The sequence below is a fragment of the Chanodichthys erythropterus genome, chromosome 13 (assembly GCF_024489055.1).
Source record: "Chanodichthys erythropterus isolate Z2021 chromosome 13, ASM2448905v1, whole genome shotgun sequence".
Classification (NCBI taxonomy): Eukaryota; Metazoa; Chordata; class Actinopteri; order Cypriniformes; family Xenocyprididae; genus Chanodichthys; species Chanodichthys erythropterus.
In genome coordinates, this window is record NC_090233.1 from 27,276,276 (window position 1) to 27,301,009 (window position 24,734).

Genomic DNA, 24,734 nt, shown 5'->3' on the forward strand with positions numbered 1-24,734 from the left:
TATTTCTCGTCTGGGATTGTGTAGAACAATTTGAAGCTGCAGTGAAACTAATTTTGACCTTCAACTGTTTGGTGCCCATTTAAGTCCACTATATGAAAAAAAAAAAAAAAATCCTGGAATGTTTTCATCAAAAACTTTAATTTCTTTTCGACTGAAAAAAGAAAGACATGGACATCTTGGATGACATGGGGGTGAGTAAATTATCAGGAAAAGTTTATTTAAAAGTGGACTAATCCTTTAAGTTCTTATGCATTAATGAAAAAGTCATGAAAAAACTAATTGGTAAAAAGGTGTAAGAATTCTTTAGGTCTTTTGCAACAATCTCTGTTTCTCTCTCCCCTCTGCTTATATAGCCTCTCTCTCCTCCAGAATATCTTTACGCAACTGAGTGAGTCATCATTTTATGTCTTTAGATTAATGAGGCTGTGTGTGTTTGTGTGTTGTAGTCTTGACCTTTAGTTCTATTCAAAGGCCTTTGATAGCAAGTCGCATTCAGCTGTCCTGCCTAACACAAACACACACAGACGTTCATAGATGTCATGCACAAAGAATGGACTTTAAAATGCTCACACACATTTTTGTTTTAGCAGGAATGTTTACTCATGTTTTACTCCTATACTGAGGTGGAGTAGTCATGATACCAGCGGTTCAGTAGTTAATGCTAAAATGGAAAAGCTATTGAACACATTCTTTTAGTTCAATATTAATATAGTCAATGCTCAGTACTGTGGTGCTGTTGAAAGAATAAATTATTTATTTATTTACCACCTAATTCTTTACTAAGAGCTAATGATATTTACTAACCTTGAACATGAACCTTGAACACAAACTCTTCTGCATTTTTACATTTCATTAAGACATTATTTAATATGTTTATTAAGCCGCTTTCCATTAAGGGACCATTGGCCGCCTCCCACAGTGTAGGTGATTTCAGGTTTTACTACCCTTGTGGGTGCATTTGGTCAAGACAATGTAGGCAAAATCTCTCTCTCTCTCTCTTTCTCTCTCTCAGCAGAGCTCACAAACTGCTGTCTCGGTCAGATGGTTCCTTCTTTATGAGTTTTTGCTTCCAGGGAATGCAGAGAGACCTGAGGGATTTTTATCTTTTTTTTTTTTTTTTAATCCCTCCATCCTCTCTTTATCATTTTTTCCTGTGTGCAACGTATCTTTAGTTTTTCTTCTGTTCCCCTGTGCAATGGCTTTGCTTTCCTGTGCAGCACCTATTTTTACGCACCTGTTTTATTTTTTATTTTTTCTGCTTTCCTTTCCATTTTAGATTAAAATGTATGTCTCACTGTGCTTAATGTCTTCTCCTAGCTTTCTCTTGTCTCTAACGTTTCCTGTGTTTCTCTCTCGTCTCGTTCTGATTAAGAGTGAGCTATGGTCTAGCTGATTAACTCTGACAGTAATGGACAATTTTCTTGGCCTTTTCTTCATAGTACCCACTACTGTGTGTGCATGTGAGCAGAGTCTCAAGGCTCATGAGATCTCCATCTGTGTCGCTCTAGTCTTAATTGTCTTGAGGTTTTTCACCTGGCTCTGCTGATCATACCTTTTATAACTTGGCAATTATTATAAATTTAATAAATATATTGCTGTCATGACAAAACTCAGAGTGTTTGTGATGGTAACGGGTATGGCGATGTTGATATGTTTGATCTTGGCGGAATAGATCTGACTTGCTACTGTCAATAAATACATGACACGCTGCTGTGAGCAAGTAAGACATGCTGCTGCTGTACAATATAGCGAACATAAATTACGCAAGCTCATTGGCTACTGATACAGCAGAAACCAATCAGCTGTGCCCTACAGATAATGATGTGATTACGAGCAGGTTGAGTTAAAGGACCTGTTAGCCTGCGCCATCTAGAGTTTCATGAAAGAACTTTGTATATTATTAAACGAATTGTGTGAGGGGAAAAAATGTGGGGAAAAAAACTTGAATACTGAGGATTGTTTGTATGCAGTGTTCAGCTTTTCTGGCAACACCAGCCAATGGTTAAAATTTGCCATTTATAAATATTTCTTACCCGCCATGAACAAGCATTTTGCATTGTTTTTATTAAAAATCAATATTTATTTATGTTCTTGTGACAATGGGATTATTTAGCTGTCAATCACAGCATCCTTCCTTTCTCTTTCTCACATTTTCTGTTTTGATGGCTCAATATGAGGTGTATAATAATACATGCTGCTGCACAGAGTTCTAAAAAAACTTTTCTTAGATAAGCTTATAATTGTAAAATGTGGACAGTGGAAGATGTGGACGGTCGTAGGTTGGAATCCAAAACATGATGGGAGGGTTCCCACGTTAATGGAACACCTGGAAATAGTCCGGACAGTCCAGTTACCATGGTGACAGTTCCCTGCATCAGCGCTCATGAAGGATTTTTAAGCTCTGAGGTCACCGTACATCCACACTACTCACACTCCCTTTCTCCTGTATCCCAAACAAATGCTTTTGTTTTGACTTACGTAATACCCTATTATCTAGAGTCAATAGATTTTTTGGATTCCTCTGATGTGAAACATTAGTGCTGAAATTCTAAACATTGGTGGCCAAATATGTCTCTATATTTACCATGAATGGAGCTGTGCTACTCAAACTGAGCTCAAGACTTGACAAACTGTTCTGTAATCTTAATAAAAATACATAACCTACACGACACGTTCAAGGGTTTGTGGTCAGTATGATTTTTTAATGTTTTTGAAAGAAGTCTTTTATGCTCACTTTGGCTGCATTTATTTGATCAAAAGTAAAAACAGTGAAATATTAGTATTATAAAATGACTGTTTTCTATTTTAATATGTTTAATTTATTCCTGTGATGGCAAAACTGAATTTTCAGCATCATTACTCCAGTCTTCAGTGTCACATGATCCTTCAGAAATCATTCTAATATGCTGATTTGATGCTCAGGGAGTATTTCTTATTATTATCATCAGTTGTGCTGCTTAAAGGTTCTCTAAGCGATCCTTGGTGGAGTAACTTCCTGTTGACGTTCAAAGTGTTGTCAAACAAAACAGAGGCTAGCTAGACCCTCCCTCCCCTCAATGCTTCCTGAAACAGTCATGAACGTGCATTTAAAATCATTCTTGTCGGTTATTGGCAGGAGCATGTTTATTATGATTCGTGGTCCAGGCTGCACCAGTTTGTTTTTATTGCCGTTTTCGGAGCTTGTGGCGACTACAGAGACTGCGGTTTTTTTACAGTGTGTTCAGGGGACAGGCAGCTATTGGATAGTGAGGAGATGTTTGCTGTATGTGACAAAAAATGTTTTGGCCTTAAAACGCGTGACATCACTTAGAGCACCTTTAATATTTTTGTGGAAACTTTTTCTTTTTTTTTTTTTCAGGATTCTTTGATGAATAGAAAGTTCAAAAGAACAGCATTTATTTGAAATCTTTTGTAACATTATAAATGTCTTTACTGTCATTTGTGTTCAATTTAATGCTTTCTTGCTAAATAAAAGTATTAATTTCTCAAAAAAAAAAAAAAAAAAAAAAAATCTGACCCCAAACTTGACCCCAAAGAGGAAATAATAAGAATGAATAACTTCAGGTTCTGGTGTGGTGTTAAAGTTTGACAGTAGGTAGCAGGTCGGGTTACAGGGTCTCATTTAAGTGTCAGTCTTGGTCTTTAATTCCCGTACAGACCTCTGTTCTTGTCATCATTTCAACCACACAACTGAATGAATCCTTGGTTGAGAGAGAGGAAGAGATAATGAAAGTAAGACCCCCATGTCAAGTCTATTTTATTTTTTTCCCAAATGACATTTAATTTTTTTGTGCCCTTTTTGACACTTTATTTTTGCAGGGTTCACCGTTAACCTTTATTTTAAAAAATACACAGATTATAACACAGAACGTGTTGGAATACAAAATATGTATTGTATTATATACAATAATTTTTAAACCGAAATGTCCTTGTTGAATCATGCACACACAGACCCTAAATGAAATTTTAATTGAGGAGTTAATTTCTTGCTTTGTTTTGGGCATGGGACATTGATGTATGTGTCTTTCCTTAGCAACTAGGCTGTGTTGGCCATAACAACACAAAAGTGTTGAATAAAAACCATATACAGTAGCTCTACTGAGTGGAATAGGATTTGAGGAGAGTGGCTAAAAGAAAGATTAGAGTGGGATACATTTTGTGAGAAAGAGAAGAGTTTTGTTACATGAATTATGAGGAGATATGTTCTATAATGAGAATTATATGATGATATTAGGTTTTTTTTCACAGACAAAAGACTCTCAGGCATAGTCTACATGGAGCCAAACATGACTCACCACTGTAAATAGAGGCTGAGACACACTGAATCTTTTTTAGGCTGCTGAGCTCTGAGCTGTGTGTGTGTGTGTGTGTGTGCCACACGTCAACAGCGAGTAGACTGATTTTTCTGTCTAACTCCCATTTGCTGGTTTTGATAGGCTTCCTGCCAGATAGCTTTGATCGGAGCAGCTTTCACTTCAGCTATACCATCTCCCTTTCCTTATCTTTTTCTTTTCTTTCATGTCCTGACAGACAGCAGTAGCACAACCACTTTGATTACAGACCGTCCGTGCAATCTCTCCATCTACTCTGCTCTCTTATTCTTTTTTTTATACTATTAGTACATTTTTTCACACATCAACATGTTTTTTTTTTTTTTTTTTTTTTGGGAATGTGTGTTTTTGTATAGGACTTCCTGACAGATCTGATGATGTCAGAAGTGGATCGATGCGGGGAGAACGAGCACCTGATCTTCAGAGAGAACACACTGGGCACTAAAGCTATCGAGGAGTACCTCAAACTGGTCGGACAGAAATATCTGCAAGACGCACTGGGTAAGAGTTTGTGTTTGTGTGTGTGTTATTTCGGACATTGTATCTGTACCATTTGTTATGACCACCTCCAAGTTATAAAGTGACCACCAAAATAAATACATTAAATAATTATATGAAATTCTATACAGTATATAATACTGGTGTTCAGTCTGCCAGACTTGAAATAGGGGAAATTTTATCAGTGCAAACTTTCTGTCCAGCACAAACACTAGAAACATTTCCAAAGTGTACTTTGTGCTAAGTTCCCCATATCCCTTTTAGATAAGATCAAATAGCCGTGAAAAGTGCACAAACATGCACACACACATATCTGGCCTCCTTTGCTGTTGGCTCACTTTGTGTATAATAAGGCCTGTGTTTATTAATACCTCCTTATTTTAGGAATAAAATGTGTAAATGTCTGGTCTAGCAATTTATCTGCAAAACAAAAATAAACTCTGCAAATTTCGCATGTGTATAAATATCAACTTTGGGGATCTGATAAGTGCACGTGTGAATGTGAGTGAATACGCCAAAGAGAGTGAATCTCTCTGTGGATTTGCATTAAGAAGCCATTTGGTGGAGCTGAATAATGTATAGTTGTTTTTCTTAGATAAATGTGACTTGTGAAGTACTGCTGAATTATTAAACAGTTCACTCCTAAAGACTGACTAAGTCCCTCAGACAGAGGGACAGAGAAAAGATTACACCACATGGTTATATAAACAGCACATACGCGCAAGGGATGGATCTTTTGGTCATTTCATCTACTCTAGTTCTTGAGATCTCATTTTCAAATCAGGTCACAAGAAAACACAGAAAACACCAATCACAAAGTTAAAGGTCCTTTTTTTGTGTTGTTGTTATTGTAAAATGAGAAATGCTGTAAAAATAAGTCAAGTTAGGTGTTTTCTTGAATGTTTATTGTCATTTCCAAACATATGAGTACTTTGGTGAACTAAATTTATTAATTAAATATATTACTGCAGACATCTAGAACACATTTACACAAACACACATCCACATATGTACACAAACCCTCTAAGTTATACTATAATCCAACATCCTTAAGGGATTTGTGGTATTACATTTCTGTCATTAAATCTGTTTATTGACAATTACTAAAAAGCCATTTATATAAGCTCAGATTGCACAAGATGCTCATATTGTATTATATAATGGTAAATCAGTTCATTTTCAAGATGTGCTTTATTTTTGCTTTACCATTGAAGGAATCTCACGGGTGCAGCAGATATTGACGATGGGATTTTATCTCACTGGTTATTTGATTAGACTGGACATTTGAGCGATTAGTGTCAAATTTGTGGCCTTGAATGAGTTCTCTGGGTTTTCCTCTGACCTTTCCAGTCAATATGGGGTTTACCGAACTGAACTCTCTGACTGTTTTGTACTGCTTTGTAGTGAGATTATAGTGTGATAATACTGGGAAGTCAGCTGTATCCACATGCTGGAACCACTACTGTATGTCCATCGCCAACAATAATACTCAACTTCTCATCTGTGTTCCCATTGCAAGTTATACACTACTTTTCAGAAGTTTGGGGTCAGTAATTGTTTTATTTTATAAAAGAAATCAATACTCTTATTCAGCAAAGATGCATTAAATTGATCAAAAGTGACAGTAAAGACATAAAATGTCAAAATATTTCTGTTTCAAATAAATGCTAAAATATACAAAAGTTTGGAAACACCCCTGGCAAAGTGTGGTTTTGGACGATATCAGCATAAATCCTTATCATTTTTGGTGCAAATACATTAAAGTAACTTGACATTATCATTGAAGACCAGCAATAATAATTTTCATCAGCAGAATTTTTTTGTTACCTTGCCACAATTCTGTCTCTGAGCTCTTCAGGCAGTTCCTTTGACCTCATGATTCTCATTTGCTCTGACATGCACTGTGAGCTGTAAGGTCTTATATAGACAGGTGTGTGGCTTTCCTAATCAAGTAAAATCAGTATAATCAAATACAGCTGGACTCAAATGAAGGTGTAGAACCATCTCAAGGATGATCAGAAGAAATGGACAGCACCTGAGTTAAATATATGAGTGTCACAGCAAATGTCTGAATACTTAGGACCATGTGATATTTCAGTTTTTCTTTTTTAATAAATCTGCAAAAATGTCAACAATTCTGTGTTTTTCTGTCAATATGGGATGCTGTGTGTACATTTATGAGGTAAAAAAATGAACTTAAATTATTTTAGCATATGGCTGCAATATAACAAAGAGTGAAAAATGTAAGTGGGTCTGAATACTTTCCGTACCCACTGTATACATGTCAAAGTCAGACATGCCCCTTTGCCCCTTTGTGACACCTGGTTACTGGTTTAAACTTGGCCCAGGTTTGTAAAAGATTTTTGGGTCAGCACACCTTAATAGCTTCAACAATTGATTGCCAATTAAGTTTAGAATACAATGAACCAATTAGAACCCAGTTTAGGTCAATAGCTGCTAATGGTGGATATTTTGATGAATCGAAAATTTAAGTTTTTTCTGTGTATAAACTGTTTATGTAATAAAATAATTTTTTTGTAGTTTGTGTTGTCCCTTATCAGTGCGAAATTATCACAAATTAAAAAGGATTCATGCCAATATTGTCCAAAACCCCACTTTTCTAGGGCGTTTCAAAACTTTTGTTGGGCAGTGTATATACAGTGCATCATGGTTCACAGGATCTGAAGCAGTGTTATAAAGTGGTCACTGATCGACTGGTTAGTTTCTAAAAGGAAGATGAGGAACGAGGAGTCCACTTCTATTCTGGATCAGTTGGACGTCCACATGGTTTATGCTACACTAGTTTGATTTTTCCCTGATGCTTTCATGCGCAACGGAACAGAGGAGGAAAAATCGACCAGTACCTGCTCTGAGTCTCTGTGGAGTGGGATCTGGCTGCGCTGTTTGTTTGGATCGACAAAAAGTTTGTTGTATATTCCCTGGATGGGTTCTCTCATTAGTTCTGAGCCAGATAACTTGAGAACTTTCACTAGTTGCTTCATAGCGGAAGGGGATTAGAATGGCAATAAGCTGATGTTCATTCCTGCTAATAATTGTGAGACTGTTTGTTTGTATGAAAGATGATGGGGGTTTATACGGCACTTTCCCTTGCTGACATTTAGAATTGCAAGCATTCTTGTGCCAAATACAGAATCATGTCAAAATCCAAAAAATCCAAATCAATGTATGACAGCATTCTTTATTGATTTTCTGAAAAATGCTATTTACTGTATGTTCAAACAACTAGATGTTACACAGCATTTATTTAAAAAATGCCTTTAACTTAAATGTATTTTCTCTTTCATCCACTGTAGGGGAGTTTATAAAGGCTCTCTATGAGTCTGATGAGAACTGTGAGGTGGACCCATCCAAATGTTCATCTAGTGATCTACCTGAACATCAGAGCAACCTCAGGATGTGCTGTGAGCTGGCCTTCTGCAAGATCATTGAGTCTTACCGGTAACTACAATGTGCCCTTCAGAACTGGCTGTTGATGTGAACCAGTCATGGATTTTATTGTTCAGACATTGCTTTATTTCATTTATGCTTTTGTTAAGTATCGTCTTGGTCTCTGGTGTTTTTCTTAAAGTTAAAATATAAATAGAAACTAAAGAGACTATATATGATAGGAGTGTAGAGGTATAAAAGGAAGCAGGAGAATTAAGTAATAAATAATAACAATGATAATAATGTTGATGATGATAATGATTATTAAGGTACCAATAAAATACAATAAAATCCAGTTATACACAGATAACCTTTGATTATGGTGATCAGAGTGATTGGTTTGTAAGTATGTAGTATAATACAGTAAGTTTGCTTTATACAAATAACAAGAGTGATACTCAATACAATACTTTTAGTGTTGATACAACAATTTTATTTTTTCATACAGGTTCAGTCACTGAGATCTAATACTCTGTATTTCAACATATAAAGACTAATAGTTTAATACAAAGAAAGTTTTTAATAGAAGGTTTTTCCCTCAGGAGTTGTTTGCAAAAGGATAATAGATAGTTTGTGGAACTACTTACCAGTAAGAGTAACTGTTTATAGGTTTGTCAGGTTAATTTGTTTCTGTCTAAACTCCTCAACAGTGTGTTTCCAAGGGAGCTTAAAGAAGTGTTTGCATCGTGGAGACAGGAATGTGGTAACCGAGGGCGGCCGGATATCAGCGAGCGTCTTATCAGCGCCTCGTTGTTTTTGCGTTTTCTGTGTCCGGCCATCATGTCGCCTTCTCTCTTCAACTTGACGCAGGAGTATCCAGACGACCGCACTGCACGAACACTCACTCTTATCGCCAAGGTTACACAGAACCTTGCAAACTTCACCAAGTAAGGATTTCATTTACTCCATTGTGAGTGTGTGTGGTTGGGTAGGGAGAGTGATTTAAGGTTTCGTGACGGAGCTGAGAAATGAGCTCAGTTTGATAGATTTTCATGTTGTTCTGAGCAAAATATTATTCATGAATGAAATTAAGTTAATAGATAATATAATTATGATTATAGAGTCATTAGCATGGTTAATTGAGTTATTAAATGCATCAACGAGTCATTCTTGTCCTCGCTTTCTGTCAGGTTTGGTAATAAGGAGGAGTACATGTCCTTCATGAATCAGTTCTTAGAGCAGGAGTGGACCAACATGCAGCGCTTCCTGCTGGAGATCTCCAACCCTGAGACCATCTCAAACACTGCAGGATTTGAGGGGTATATTGACCTGGGCCGTGAGCTCTCCACCCTGCACTCCCTGCTAGCTGAGGTGGTGTCCCAAATGGATCAGGTTGGTCTCTTCACCCTTCAGTCAGCTTCATTTGATCATTTTTTTAGAGTAAAGATTTTCAGCCAGAGTGTGTTCTTCATTTCAGACCTTCGGAAACACTGCAAAAATCTTTTTACAAAATCTATATTTTTGTCTTGTTTTTCGGTAAAAATGTGTTTAAGAAAAAAAACAAACAAAACAAAGTATCATACATTTTTTATGACAATGGCAAAAAACATATTTTCTCTCATTTTAAGCATATATCTAGCAGACTTTTGTTAGTTTTATTCTTGAAACAATTGTATATTTAAAAAACAATTGTTCAATTAGATAACACATGTAGGGAACACATATAAACTATTAACTATGACTTTTCCCTCAATAAACTGCTAATTTACTGCTTATTAATAGTAAGGTAGTTGCTCATTTTAAGTATTGGCTAAGATTAAGAATGTAGAATAAGGTCATGCAGAATAAGGCATTAATATGTGCCTAATAATATCAATATCAAAAGTAGCAGCCAGTATGTGGTGTGGCACAAGTCCTACAGTGCATCTCATCTTCATGGATTGCAAAAGATTTGTCAGGGGCACATATTGTTACAAATACACATCCCTATAACACTGTTTTAGGAGTCTTTAAGGACATTGCAGTTTATTGCTCTGTTCACATCTGCAGTCTTTATGCCTCCCTGCAGCAGGTCTATGGCATGTTCAATTGTTCAGGGAGCCTGGCCATCTTCTGGTGTTTTTCAGAGTCAGTAGAAAGGTCACTTTTGTGTCCTAAGTTATTGGAACTGTGAGCTTAATTGTCTGCCGCCTGTAAACCGTAAGTGCCTTAAGGACTTTTCCACAGATGATTTTAATAATTATTTATGGTTCATTAAAAAAGCATGAAATTTCAATAACATTGTTTAAACCTTTCCCAATAAAGATCTGTAAAACTTATTTGTAAAAGGGATGTTTCTTTTTTACAGAGTTTATTTATTTTGATGAGTGGTAGGTGAACTCAGGATAGCGTTGTGACGAAACAGTTCAGTGCTTTGACGCCACAGAATGTTGTGCTCCAGTTTCGGTGTTCTTTGAGTAGGTGGACTGATGTGAGCAATTGCCTTCAGGCTGTAACAGTCAGGCTTTCAAAATCAGTCATTTTGTTGCTTTTAATGTTCAGACCTCATAAGATGTGTTAACCATGTGTGTGTGTTTTTTGTTTTTTTTTCTTTATAACTTAATTTATACATATTTTTGAAAGAAATTATCTTCTAATCCTCCTCCTCCTCAAATACTAAATATAAACTAGTTGTTGTATTTGCCCAGATTTTCCACAATTTTAGAGAAAACTTCCAGTCTTGCAAAATGTGTTTAAGCAAAGTCACATTTATATGCAGCCACTCACCTGTGGCTGCACAGACTGCCTACTACAACTATGCAAACATTACTAATTAAATTTGTAAATGTTGGATATTCTCATAGCAGCACTTTGTGTTGAATTATGCAGATGACGTTGAGTGGACATGCTCTGAAAGCTCATGACCTCTCAGTGTTTGAGTTCTACATGGTAAGCCCATTAGTCCCTAAGGCTGCCACGGACTGATAGCGGCCACAGTGTCAGATACAGTTGCCTGCTGGATTCCATGTTCATGAGAACTGTTAATTGATTTGTCACTATCATTTTCAGCCATACATCCATGAACATGCTTTGATTATGAAACTACTGAAAATTATTTTAAGGCCTGAGGGATTCAGCCAAGCAGAATGTCACAGAATGAGCCAATTATCAAAAATTTAAATCACTCAAATTTGAATTTATCTAGGTCTAATCTGTTCCATTATTAAATGCATTCGGAAAAGATCAGAAAGTAAAAAGTTTGCGTGCAAAAAGAGTCTCCTGTCATAAGTTTTACTTCATTTTCATTACATGAATACATGAAGCAGAGGCTCACTTTCACTGATTTTAATTGGTGCTTTATAAATTTGTTATATCATAATACATACATCTACAGAATATAATATAAATAAGGATAAAAAATTAAATAATATTTGAAATTTTGGGTTAGGTAAGATTTTTAAATGTTTCACCAAGGCTGCATTTATTTGATCAAAAACACAATATGAACAGTAGAAACAGTAATATTGTGAAATATTACGATTTAAAACTGAACTGTTTTCTATTTGAATTTATTTTAAAATATTATTTATTCTCGTTAATGGCAAAGCTGAATATTTCGCATCATTACTCCAGTCTTCAGTGTCACATGATCCTTCAGAAATCATTCTAATATGCTGATTTGATGATCAAGAACCATTACTTATTATTATCAATGTTGAAAACATTTGTGCTGCTCAATATTCTTGTGGAAACCAAGGTATAATTTTCAGGATTCTCTTATAAATAGAAAGCACCATTTATTTGAAATAGACATCTAATCAAAATCTTTACTGTCATGTTTGATCTATTTAATGCGTCCTTTCTTAATAAATGCATTTATTAAAAAAATCTTGCTGACTGTAAACTTTTGAACAGTAGTGTAACTATGAGATGTACAAAACATTATGGCATTTTACACAACTATTACACCGTGGCTTGAGGCTGCACTTGACTCAACAAAGCGACCGTTGCAAATCCTTTTTTTTTTTTTTTTTTTTTCTCTACGTCTCAGAAGTAGCACGAGTGCTTGAAATATGTCAGAAATAGGACGGGGCATTGGTTTACTGTTGGGATTTGTCGTGTCATGCTGCATCCAATGACAGAATCACGTATTATAATGGGTTTTATCCACATTTTCTACTCTTTTTGTTACTCAAAATTCACTCTTGAATAAATAGAATTCAAGAGTGAATTCAAATACTTAAAAACAGGTAGTTTTACAGTTAAGACTTATATAAATCAGCCTAACAGATATTAGTTATGGCTAAATATTGGTTGATTGTTCTGCCTGATGGCTATATCGGTCTGTCTCTATAGCACTTTGGGAGCTAATTAGGTTTGATTTTTAATTGTTGAGTATGAGTAATGGATGCACCATTTACATTTAAATCACTGCATAATGCTTTTTTATCCAGCAACTTGAGCAACTTGCAGAGCAACTTGTGATAAATTCAAGCTATACTGTACATTTTATCAGTAACTGTGTTCCCTAGGAATCAAACCCATGACCTTGGCATTGTGAGCGGCATGCTTTACCAGTTCAGCTCCAGGAACTCATTTCAGTGCAGTCACTGATGTTCTGTTATCTCCTGCCTCCTTTCTCAATGAGGCTAATAGAGAGTCCTGCACAAACATAATAGATCTTTGGGGTATTTGTTAATTTTCAATGGGATCTTTTATCCATGTCCTTAGAGTGCTGCCTCCAAGCTTGGCCCATTACCCAGAATATTGAGGGACGTACATGGAGCGTTAACAAACCCACCGAACGTACAGATGAACGTTCCTTCTGATCGTGTGCCCTCCCCTCCAACCCCTGGATGCAGCATCTCCACTGGATTACAAAAGATGGCCATCGACAGTGACCTACCAGGGTAAGCCATGAATCAGATCCACTGCATCAAATTCGTTAACAACCTGTAACCAATCAGAATAAAGTGTTTACATAACTGTAGATGGCTGTGCAAAAAAAAAAAAAAAAAACATAATGTAGATGTCATGATAAATAGGTGTTCTGACGTATCAACTAATCATCTTCAAGCTCAGCGTTATATCAGGCAATGACATTGTAATGATTTGAAGAGCAGTTACATTGTCATATTGCTTACGTACTCATCGTTATCTGTCGCTTTCTTAAGAGTGTGTCCTCACTTCATCCAGCAGACTGAGCAGCTCATCTTTATCTGTCTAGCTCGCTGCTAATTCCCCACCGACATTTATGAGAGCCAGAGAGAATGAGAGGCCTGTTATTGTAGTTCACACACACACACACACACACACACACACACACACACACGCGCGCGCGCACGTACACACATATTCAGGGAAAGGGAAGATAAATATACTGGGGGATCAAAAGAGATGGAGGCTGTGAGGAGAAAGCATTGAGTGGAGCTTGTTGGTTAGTGTCTGGACGGAGATTATGATGAAATAAATTAGCATTTTTATTTTTTTTTTGCAGATATCCAGACAATAAACAGTCTGTGTGGAAGTAAAGATAGAAAGAGACACATAATAACCTTGCATTCTCTCTGATATTTTGTACTTGTCTGGAACTGTCTAGTATGGCATTTATGCGTGTTTGAGAAAGATTTATGGTTTCTGTTTCTCAAACACTAGCTACTATATTATGAGGGTCTTGTGATTGTGATGCTCTTCCAAAAGGTAGGCAGCAAGATTATGCTGTCCTCTAAGATACCATCTTGGACAGCATCACATGCTTCCTTTGTAGATACAATCTCAGAATGCCTTGCTGTAAGCTCAGTATAAAATCCAATCTATGGATGAAGTTTGCAAAATGTACAGAGTAATGTCAATAAATAAGAATTGGAACATGAACAATGTTCTATTTCAACTAGGATGCTGCTTTAGGGAGCATTAAGGCAGGGCACTAAGATTCAGAACAGAGCAAATGTTTTTTCGATCTTCTTTTAAATGATTGCTGTTTGTGTGCCTTTTTACGGCCATATACTGTGCATGTTTAATTATTAATTTTTCTCTTTCTGGTCCATGTCTCCATCTCTTCGCTTTACTAGCCCGGTGGACTTCACTCGCCTCCCTTCCCCCACCCCTGAAAACAAAGACCTCTTCTTCGTCACACGCTCTTCTGGCCTCCAGGGCTCCCCTGCCCGCAGTTCTAGCTACTCTGAGGCCAATGAACCGGAGCTGGGCCTGGCCAATGGTGGCAAGAGCTTGTCCATGGTAGACCTCCAAGAAGCGGCCAGAGCTTTAGAACCTATTGCCATCCCGGCAGGGATAACTTCAGAAGGTTTAGGTGAGGGTGCCATGGTTCCCTGGAATGCACGGACTCCCCAAGGCAACATTGCCGGAGGCCCTACTCTTCACAGGCCAGGACAGACTCCAACTACTCCAGGAGCAGAAGGGGCCCCAGGCAGGCCTACACAGCTCTTGGCCCCGCTATCCTTTCAGAATCCAGTGTACCAGATGGCAGCAGGGTTGCCTGTATCAGCTAGAGGGAATGCAAGTGGGGATTCTGGGTCAGAGTGTCATAGCTCCGTCAGTTCCCATAGCAACAACGAAGAGGGTCTTGGAGGAACCAAGCACACCTTTCTTACCCAGGGAGCTTCGGTGGGGGACGAGTTTGCGAGACGTTCGGGAGATTTCTCAAGACGACAACTATCGCTAACTGACGCGCAGCACGGAAACCAGCCTATTGTTCCACGACAGAGCAGCGGTGGTCCCCAACGGCGTATTGATCAGCCACCACCACCCACACAGACTGCACCCAGAGGACGAACTCCACCCAACCTATTAAACTCCACCCCCTACCCACGGCCTCCTAATAACACTGTGATGTCATCATCACCAGATTGGCCTGGAAGTGGCGCACGGCTTCGACAGCAGAGCTCCTCTTCCAAAGGGGACAGTCCGGAAACGAAGCATCGTGGACCACATAAACAAGTGCGTACATGTTTGCTAGCATATAAAGAGTAGTATGTGGAGTTAAAAATGCTAATGATTACACATTTCTGCTAAACCTCATATCTCAAATAATGCTACTCTTCAAGAAATTGAAAAAAAGCTATTTTTTACACAATTAAACACCATTTTGTCAAAGTTGATATTGTTGCTTTATATAAAGTCACACACTTACATGTATCATTATATTATTAATATATTATATATCACAAAATCAAGCTTCAGATGGAGTTATAAGGCTTTTGACCAGAGAATTTTTGTCCGTCATTAGAACAGCCGCATCTGAGGCAGTAAGTGCATTGCATTACGTTTTCATCAACTTACAGGTTATAAAGTTTACTATAGCTATGCGGTCAATCACTTCTTTTCTGTAATTTGGCCAAAATCTCGTGTTATTGCTACACACAGGCTATTTAAGACCCTACTGGCTATGATTCGATGACAGATGCTAGACTAAGAGACTCTTCTCTGTTCCTCAAATACATAAAACATTAGTCTTTATATATATTGGATAATTTATCTAAACTTTACTTAGTAATATATCTTGCAGCAGGTCTGAGTTATTGATTCTAATAACAATCTAAGGGCAAAGCTTGCCACCAATCATCAACCTTTCGACATTCACTGTTGCCCCTGGCAGTCATTTTTCTCCAACAATTTGACAATGAAGTGGACAGGAAGGGCATTTCCCATATCCACAATGCATTGTTCTCTCTCTCTCTTGGGATTTGATTGATTGCTCGAATTGATTGATGGAAGCGTGTCTATGGAAACCACATGTGTGCACACATTTATTACATTGCAGAGCACCTCCAGGCTCTTTCTCTGACTGTGAAAGTCACATCTGTGGACTTCCTGTGAAAACTGTGGTTGATTATAGAATCAGTTACATTATACCTTGGAAGAAAGATTAACATCTTCCATCAGACTGAAGTATTATTTTTCTTACCTCATTGACAAAATGATGTAAAAAGCCAGTTTGAAAGCCCACAATGAAACCGAAGTAGTGTCAGATCTTTTTTTTCTTATTGGTACAGTACATGCATTCGAGTGATATGGATATATTTATAGGTTGTGGGGGGTCATCATGATCTAAGAAAAATAGCCACCACCTCTTCTTTGTAACGTATTCTAACTCAGCATGTTATTATAGATAATCTTGCTCGTATGTCATACATGTTCTTTTTATTCAACCTCACGGCACGCCATGCTAAGTGTCATCATGTCTGCTTTTCCACGTTGCCTGTTGGGAATGTGACGCCCCTGGCATGACTTCTTTGTGCGAGTGTAAGTGTGTATGTTTCATCTTCAGTTTATTCATGCGTATGTGTGTTTGTGTGTATGTCCCATAGGCCCCGTCCCCAGTGAACCCTAGTGCATTGGACCGTACTGCTGCCTGGTTGATGAATGTGCCATATATAGAGCAGGAGTCTGAGACGGAGCTTTGCAGAGATGAGCACACACAAGCTGAAAAGGTAACTGACCACCCACACACCATAACAGCGAAGATTTTAGCTCATGCAAACACACTCTGGATAGGAAATGAATCATCATCCTACACTAATTTCACTAAGTCAAGAGGATTCTCAGTGTCAGCAATCCAACATTCAGCTCTGAGTTGGGTGTTTCTGAATGCTGACTTAAGGGTGAAATGTGTATGGTAAAAGTTTATCCAAGAAACTCTTAAGTAAACCATCTGTTGGTTGACCTCAGGAGCTCTGTGATTCTTTCAGCATAGGGAAGAGGTGGTAGGATTGTTTGAAATTCCGTTTGGTGCCGCTAGTGGTGAAGAAATTTCACAGTTCTTAGAATCAATTTCTACGAGTGCTCTCAGACTTTAGTATGTGTGAAAGTGAGAAAGAGACATAATAGCCTGCTTGCCGTCATCATTCTTGTCCATCTGTCATTCTTTCTGATTCTTGCACTCTGTGACTGGTGTGGAACACAGTTATTTTAGTATTTTTATATTTTTTTACTAGTATAGTATTTATTAATATTTTTAATTAGCTTTTATTTTGATATTTTCAGTTTTCATTTTAATTTTAGTTTAAGTTTTAGTAATGTTATGTGCTTTTGTCATATTGATTAGTTTTAGTTGTTTTTAAATATTTTGTAGTTTTAGTCATTTTAGTACTTTTATTTATTTTATTTTAGTTAGTTGCCAAGGCAACATTTCTAATATTCTAAGTTTATTTTTCATCTAATATATTTTTTATAGCTTTATTTCAATTGCTGAAAACTAGTTTTAATTGTTTCGTTAACAATAACAACACTGGTAACTCAACACTGTGCCGCACAAATTATTTATAGTCAATTTACTAATAATAATTGAGACTAAACTAATAATTGATTCCAACAAAGTTTGTCATTAGCGTGTTGCTGCGCTACAGCATTTATTAATCTACATGCAAGTTAATGTTAATTTCTACATATATTAATACATTTTTAACATCGCAAGTTGTATAAATTAACATTAGTTAATGTATTATGAATGAACATGAATTAACAATGAACAAAAGTATATTTATTAATTAAGATGCTGTAAAAAAATTATTTTGTTGTTAATTTATGACACCTAATTCAATAACTAATGTTAAAGGGACAATTCACCCAAAAATAAAAATTCTGTCATCATTTACTCACTCTCAAGTTGTTCCAAACCTGTATGAATTTCTTTCTTCTGCTGAAGACAAAAGAAGATATTTTGAAGAACGTTTGTAACCAAACAGTTGATATGGGCATTGACTTCCATGGTATTTTTTTTTTATTTTTTTTAACTCCACTATGAAAGTCAATGGGGTCCATCATTAGTCAATGGTAAGTCAATGGGTTACCCATATTCTTCAAAATATCTTCTTTTGTGTTCAGCAGAAGAAAAAAAAATCATACATGTTTGGAAAAACTTGTGGGTGACACAAAAATACATTTTTGGGTGAACTATCCCTTTAAGAAATTGAACCTTATTGTAAAACTTACTAATAGTCCACTTTTACAATACTGTACAAAAGGCACACCAAACATAGAGTACGATTACATTTCACGGCAATTGTTTTTATTTTTATGACTCGTAGCTCAACATTAAGTGCTGACTGCAGCTTATAATGAGGTTCAACAAAAATACATCTCTTGCAGTACCAGGCGGAGATCAGTATGCTGCAGGAGCGGCTGCGTGTGTCGGTGCAGAGGCTGGAGGAATACGAGGCCCGGCTGAAGGGACAGGAGGAACAGGCGCAGAAGATGCTGCTGGAGTATCAGGCCCGGCTGGACGAGTCAGAGGAGAGATTGAGACGGCAACAGGAAGACAAAGATCTGCAGATGAAGGGCATCATAAGCAGGTGGGAGTTTGTAACCAGGGGACAGGTAGACAAAAACGTCCAGAGCACTCTGACTGGCCGATTACATTGTCAATATCAAGTTCACAACCGGTCCACAAATTGGCCTGAATGGGTTAAACTGTTGGAAATTGACAATGAAAAATTTGGAAATTTTTCATTTAGTCCTTGAGTCACATAAAAGAAATCTTAACTGACTGAGCTAGAACACAAATTTACTTTAAACAAGCAGAGAGGGCACTTTGCCTTAAAGAAGTCCATCACATGCCTCCGATGCTAAGTGTCATTTTGCTTTCAGCTGACAGTGTATTAGTGGCAATCTGAGAAGACAGAGAGCTTTTAGCTTTCCTCAAGGCAGAATTTACTGAGAGCTGCTTTCCACCAAGACTGATGTTATGGGGCAGCTATTTATGGCCTTGAGCTCTAGATCAAAGACAGAATGTGAGGATGCATGAAGGCTGGACTGACTGAGTGTGTGTTTGTTTTGTGTTGATGCAGGTTGATGTCTGTGGAGGAAGAGCTGAAGAAGGATCATGCTGATATGCAGGCGGTGGTTGACTCCAAACAGAAGATCATTGATGCGCAGGTATGTCTATACCAGCAATGAATGACATAAATGCTAGCTCCTGTCCTTGATTCTGATTGGTCAATAGCTGTGTTTTATTCACGATAAAACACGGCTATGACCGCTTCACCCAACGGTTCTGTGTATCACTACACAACACCCTTAGCAACCACTCTTAGCAACATAAACTGTATGTTCTCAATTGATATTGTTCATTGAAGCTTACTGTATTATTTAAAAGAGTATTGTGAGAAAAAGACAGAGTGAGCAAGTTTATTACCTGGATTCAGATTCAGCATATTGCTTCAGGTCAGTCCTATGTTCATAATAAAAAAATCAGTTTAAATGTCTGATGTATTATCTTGTCCTTTTAACAGTTAAGGGGTTTTCCCATGACTGACAGCGCTAGTCAAAACATTTGTCAGTTGCGTCTAAGTATAAGTCACGGCTGAAGGGGTTGCAGGCACTCCACTTCGCGTCGTACCTTATTGCTTACAAAATGTAAACTGATTTAAAATGTAAACTTTTCAACAAATTAAATACATTTCACAAATCTTTGTCACACCAAAATGTCAGTAGTTGATACCAATGCCAGTAAAATTTGCTTGAAAATTTACTTGATACTAATTTCTTATAATTAGTTGAATAAACCGTTTTATTGAACCAAGAAATGAATGATTAGCAGTTTAGGGTCTGTAAGGCTTTTAATGTTTTTGAAAGAAGTTTCTAGGCTGCATTTATTTAATTAAAAATAAAGTAAAAACAGTAATATTGTGATATATTATTACAATTTTAAATAACTGTTGTCCATTTTAATATATTTTAAAATGTCATTTATTCCTGTGATGGCAAAGCTGAGGCAGCCATTACTCAAGTCTTCAGTGTCACATGATCATTCTAATATACTGATTTGCTGCTCAAGTAACATTTCTTATTATTATCAAAATGTTGAAAACTGTTGTGCTGCTTAAAGGGATAGTTCACCCAAAAATGAAAATTTGATGTTTATCTGCTTACCCCCAGGGCATCCAAGATGTAGGTGACTTTTTTTCTTCAGTCGAATGCAAATTATGATTTTTAACTGCAACCGCTGCCGTCTGTCAGTCAAATAACAGCAGTAGATGGGAACTTCAACTATAACAGTAAATAAAACTTGCTTAGACAAATCAAAATTAAAACCTGCGGCTCGTGACGGCACATTAATGTCCTAAGACACGAAACGATCGGTTTGTGTGAGAAACCGAACAGTATTTATATAATTTTTTACCTCTAAAACACCACTATGTCCAACTTCGTTCAGCTTCCTGTTAGTGAGGTCAAAAAACGCGTTGTGATGACGGAAGTGATGTCTCGCCCATATACTTCAATGAGCGCGAGACATCACTTCCGTTGTCAGAGCGCGATCAGACCTCACTAGCCGGAAGCTGAACGAAGTTGGACATAGTGGTGTATTAGAGGTAAAAAATTATATAAATACTGTTCAGTTTCTCGCACAAACCGATCGTTTCATGTCTTAGGACATCAATGTGCCATCACGAGCCGCAGGGTTTAATTTGGATTTGTCTATGGAAGTTTTTTCGACTCTTATTGTTCAAGTTCCCAATCACTGCTATTATTTGACTGACAGACGGCAACAATTGCAGTTAAAAATCATAATTTGCGTTCGACTGAAGAAAAAAAGTCCTCTACGTCTTGGATGCCCTTTTTTCATTTTTTCATTTTTGGGTGCACTATCCCTTTAATATGTCTGTGGAAACTGTGATATATTTTTGTCAGGATACTTTGATAAATAGAAAGTTCAAAAGAACAGCATTTATTTTTAAATATAAATCTTTTTCACTTTTGATCAATTTAATGCATCCCTGCTGAGAAAAAGTAAAAAAAAATCTTACTGACCCCAAAAATATGAACGGTAATGTATATTTGGCATTTCAATTTCACAATCTCACAAAACCCCTGCAGTTCAATAAAAACCTAAATCTATGCTGTATTTTTCTAAAGAAACAAATACTTCAGTTAAACTGTGGAAATATCTGCCGATTAAAATAATACTCCAACTCAGTATTCCTGATGTGTGCCCTGTTTTTAAATCTGAACAAAACAGACTTCCTAATACTGTGAAATTCAAGTAAATTCAAGGGAATACGGATTTTATGTATGTTTTCCAAGGAAACCAAATGGTTTGTTTCTTCTCCTTTCATGTACATGTGTTCAGAGAGAAACAAGCAATTAAACACTTGAGGTTGAGTGTCACCACAAATAACATCGCAGCTGTGATTTGGTCACAGACACGAGCCAGATCATCACAGTCTTGATGTTATTTGCGATTATCATCCAAGACCGTTTTATCGCTGATGTACAATCAATTTTGCTCAGTAATACAAATCATAAACTAAATAAACCCCATTTTCAGATATACATTTTAGTATCTTTAATCCTTTTTCCCAAAAAGCAGTTTTTATGTTTTCATTCTACAAATGATCAACATACAACATGGTTTCTCAGCTATTCATATTGAGTTTTCAGAACAGTTGGCATTGCTTGGCTGGAGATTGACTAAACACAATGTCTTATGCATGCTCATGTTCAATAAATATATGCATAATTATGCACTCACTTTAAAGATCCTTGTAAATCAGAAACATGAATGTGACAGTTAACCCATTGGCAGCAGAGCTGAACTTAATATGAGAACCTAAAAGCTGATGACTTCCAAAATATACCTGAAAAATCACTTGATCCGCCTCTCTCTGTGCTGGATTCACTGTTCACCAGGGCATATTTATTTTCTTCCGTTCTCTACTTGTAAGCATCCAAACAATTTCTCATAAAGATTCTTTGTAACTGCTGAAATTGCTGGTGTTGGTATTTTCAGAGGATTTTGTCTGTCTCCGCAGGAGAAGCGGATAGCATCTCTGGACGCGGCTAACGCGAGGCTAATGAGCGCCCTGTCACAGCTGAAAGAGCGCTACAGCATGCAGACGCGGAACGGCATCTCTCCCACCAACCCCACCAAGCTGCAGATCACAGAAAACGGGGAGTTTCGCAACAGCTCCAACTGCTGAACGAAAACCCCTGCCGACAGAATGAAGAGAGAGGACATGAGCAAGTGTGCAGATATTCTGTAAGTGAACACTGAGAGAAATACTGCAGGTGAGGATACTGAACACCGACCTTTGACGGTTGGCGAAACGATTGTTCGGAAATGTGGAGAAAGATCCGCTGTAAACATCTGCCGGTGAGACTACTGTTCAAGTGCTTCATGTTAGGACACACCACTAGACTTTCATTCGTGTTTCACAATAGCTAACTGTAAAATATAAAAGAGAAAAACAATACCGCTGACTTGGTGACATTATAAAGATATTAGAACCTTCTAGTCTGCAAAAAAGTCATTTTCATGCTTTAAAATAGGTGTTCTCCATACAGCCTTTAAAAAAAAAAAAAGAAACTAGATTTTGTCACATTTCTTTATAATGGTCTGTACTTTACTAAGAAACGACTGAAACTACAGAACGAGCAACTCTTTGTGGAGAATTTAGCTCTCTCCTCCATATCCTCTCTTATTTGATCTTGTCCTGTTTCTGTTTCTCCCTACATAGTGCACTTTGTCTCTCCATCATGAGAAGCCTTAAAATATTGCATCTGAAATATCCCTTAGTTCTTATTTGTTTTTACAGTTCAGATGAATATCTATGATAGATTAGAATGTGCATAGATTAAAAAAAGTATATATTTTACATTCTCCATCCACACATTTTTCGGACTGCCTTCTTTTTCTGCTTTTGTTTTATTTTTAATACAGACAAAAAAAGGTTTCAGTCTGTACCAAACACATCCTAAATGTCACTTTGGGTCCATTTTTAGATATGCCAAGATTTTGAATTAGCACAAACTGCTCAGATGGAGCAGAGCGAATGTTTTAGACACTACAATAGACCGATTTTAGTTTGAAGTTTTGAAAACTGTCTTGTTTATCTCATATTTTCTTCCTACATTGTTTGGGAGAGTTTTGCTTCGAGTTTATTTTCTCTTCATGGGTTTTTCTTTTTTAATTCTTTTGTACATGTGTGTTTTTTATGTGTTGCCTCATCGCTCCAAATTGCTGCACACTTTTCATTTCAGCATTTAGAGTTTGTATATTTTTGTATTTAATAATGTATGTGAGGAGGACTTTTTTGCATTTATCATGTTCGGCACTGAGGTGCAGCATGGAGCTGCTGTTTTCCTTTAACTTGTTGGTTTTTGAGGAACTGAGACACAGGACACGTCTCGATTTTGTTGCAGAGATATACAGATACATATTAAAAGACAACTTGTCATGGGACATGTAAGATAGAGATGTTATTTTTATTCTCTCTGTATATGGGCTCTGTGATGGAGTATTATGTGAATAAGTTAATATTATATATATATATAAATAAAGCAACGTTAAAGGTAACTTTAGAGCGAATGACGTTGTTACATTGGCTGATTTGTGTCTGGAATGTGAGATTAGATTGAGCAAGCACAAACCGCATCTGTCGCCCCAGCTTCTCAAAGGCTTTGAAGACTATGCACTTTTTCCCTTTGTCATGTCCACCTGGGTTTACTTCACTCCATGAACATGTAGCAAACTCAAGGTGCTCATTATTATTATTATTATTATTATTAAACCAGGGAAGCTCTGATTTGTCATTGAGTTTTATTTGTAGCATTATCGTTCGTACCATGGTAGCCAAACGCTAAATCCTTCCATTCAAACAAACGTGCACATGGAGTGTAAATGTCATGAGACTAATAATTTGGACTGTGTTGATACCTCAACCAATCACATGCTCTTTTGATGCCCCGATAAAGTAGTTTTGCATGTACTAAATGCTTCAGGACTGTCTAAATAAGGCAGATCAGTATCTAGGGTCATTTAAAATTCATTTGATCAACCTTAAACTCGGCTTGAGGATCGTGTTGTTGCACAAAAGGGAACCAATATTTATTTTTCACGTTTTCTCTCACAGACACAGCTGTCAACTTTGTTTTTTTCATGTTCTGTTTTTAATGAGGTCTGAGGTTTTGCAGAGTCATTATGTCTATTTTCATCCACATGAGAAGCTACTAGCGAGTCAAAAAAATTGTAGTTTAGAACAGTATTAAATTAAAGATTTTTGCTGTCGTCTCTGTTCTTTTTCATCAGATATGTCTTTATCTGGCTTCATTTCAGTTCTCGAAGTTTAGAAAACTTTTGCAAGTAAAACTACGCTTTTTTTTTTTTTCAAGCAGTCAATGTGAAATAGTAGCTATGTGAAATAAATGATATATAAAGAGAAAAGATATAAAATCTATAAATGAATACCTAAAATATGTTGTATGTTTTATAATCCTTGTAGAAAAGATTTTTGTAAGTATGTTTAAAGTAAAGTATTGGCTGGACTCTTGCTTTGTTTTAGGACAATGACAAGAACAATAATGTACAGAGAAATTTGTCCATGTTAAGAACTATACAATTGTGGCTGTGCAATTTATGTACATTTGCAACTAGAATAATTAAAGTTTTATTTAGTTATTTCATATGCCTGCTTTGTTGTCTTCATTATTCAGTTGACAAGCAATCAAATGTGGTTTTTGTTTCCTGCTGATGATTTGACATTTTATGGGCAGTATTACAAGTAAATTATGTAGGCCAATGGT

The 24,734-nt window shown here is 36.8% G+C and overlaps 1 protein-coding gene across 4 annotated transcripts in view; it reads left to right on the forward strand.

The window, feature by feature from the left end:
• The window catches only part of dab2ipb (DAB2 interacting protein b), a 115,728-nt gene extending 91,151 nt beyond the window's left edge, over positions 1–24,577 (forward strand). Inside the window, exons 7-16 of one of the 4 annotated variants that reach the window (XM_067405549.1) lie at positions 4,688–4,832; positions 8,144–8,288; positions 8,927–9,163; positions 9,407–9,608; positions 12,927–13,105; positions 14,267–15,152; positions 16,523–16,645; positions 18,303–18,505; positions 19,001–19,088; positions 21,965–24,576. In XM_067405549.1, the coding sequence (XP_067261650.1) occupies positions 4,688–4,832; positions 8,144–8,288; positions 8,927–9,163; positions 9,407–9,608; positions 12,927–13,105; positions 14,267–15,152; positions 16,523–16,645; positions 18,303–18,505; positions 19,001–19,088; positions 21,965–22,132 (2,376 nt within the window). In that variant the 3' untranslated portion in view covers positions 22,133–24,576. Of the gene's footprint in view, positions 1–4,687; positions 4,833–8,143; positions 8,289–8,926; positions 9,164–9,406; positions 9,609–12,926; positions 13,106–14,266; positions 15,153–16,522; positions 16,646–18,302; positions 18,506–19,000; positions 19,089–21,964 lie in introns of all 4 variants that reach the window. The other 3 variants (XM_067405548.1, XM_067405551.1, XM_067405550.1) reach the window with 3 other exon arrangements.
• The last annotated feature ends 157 nt before the right edge of the window (positions 24,578–24,734 follow it).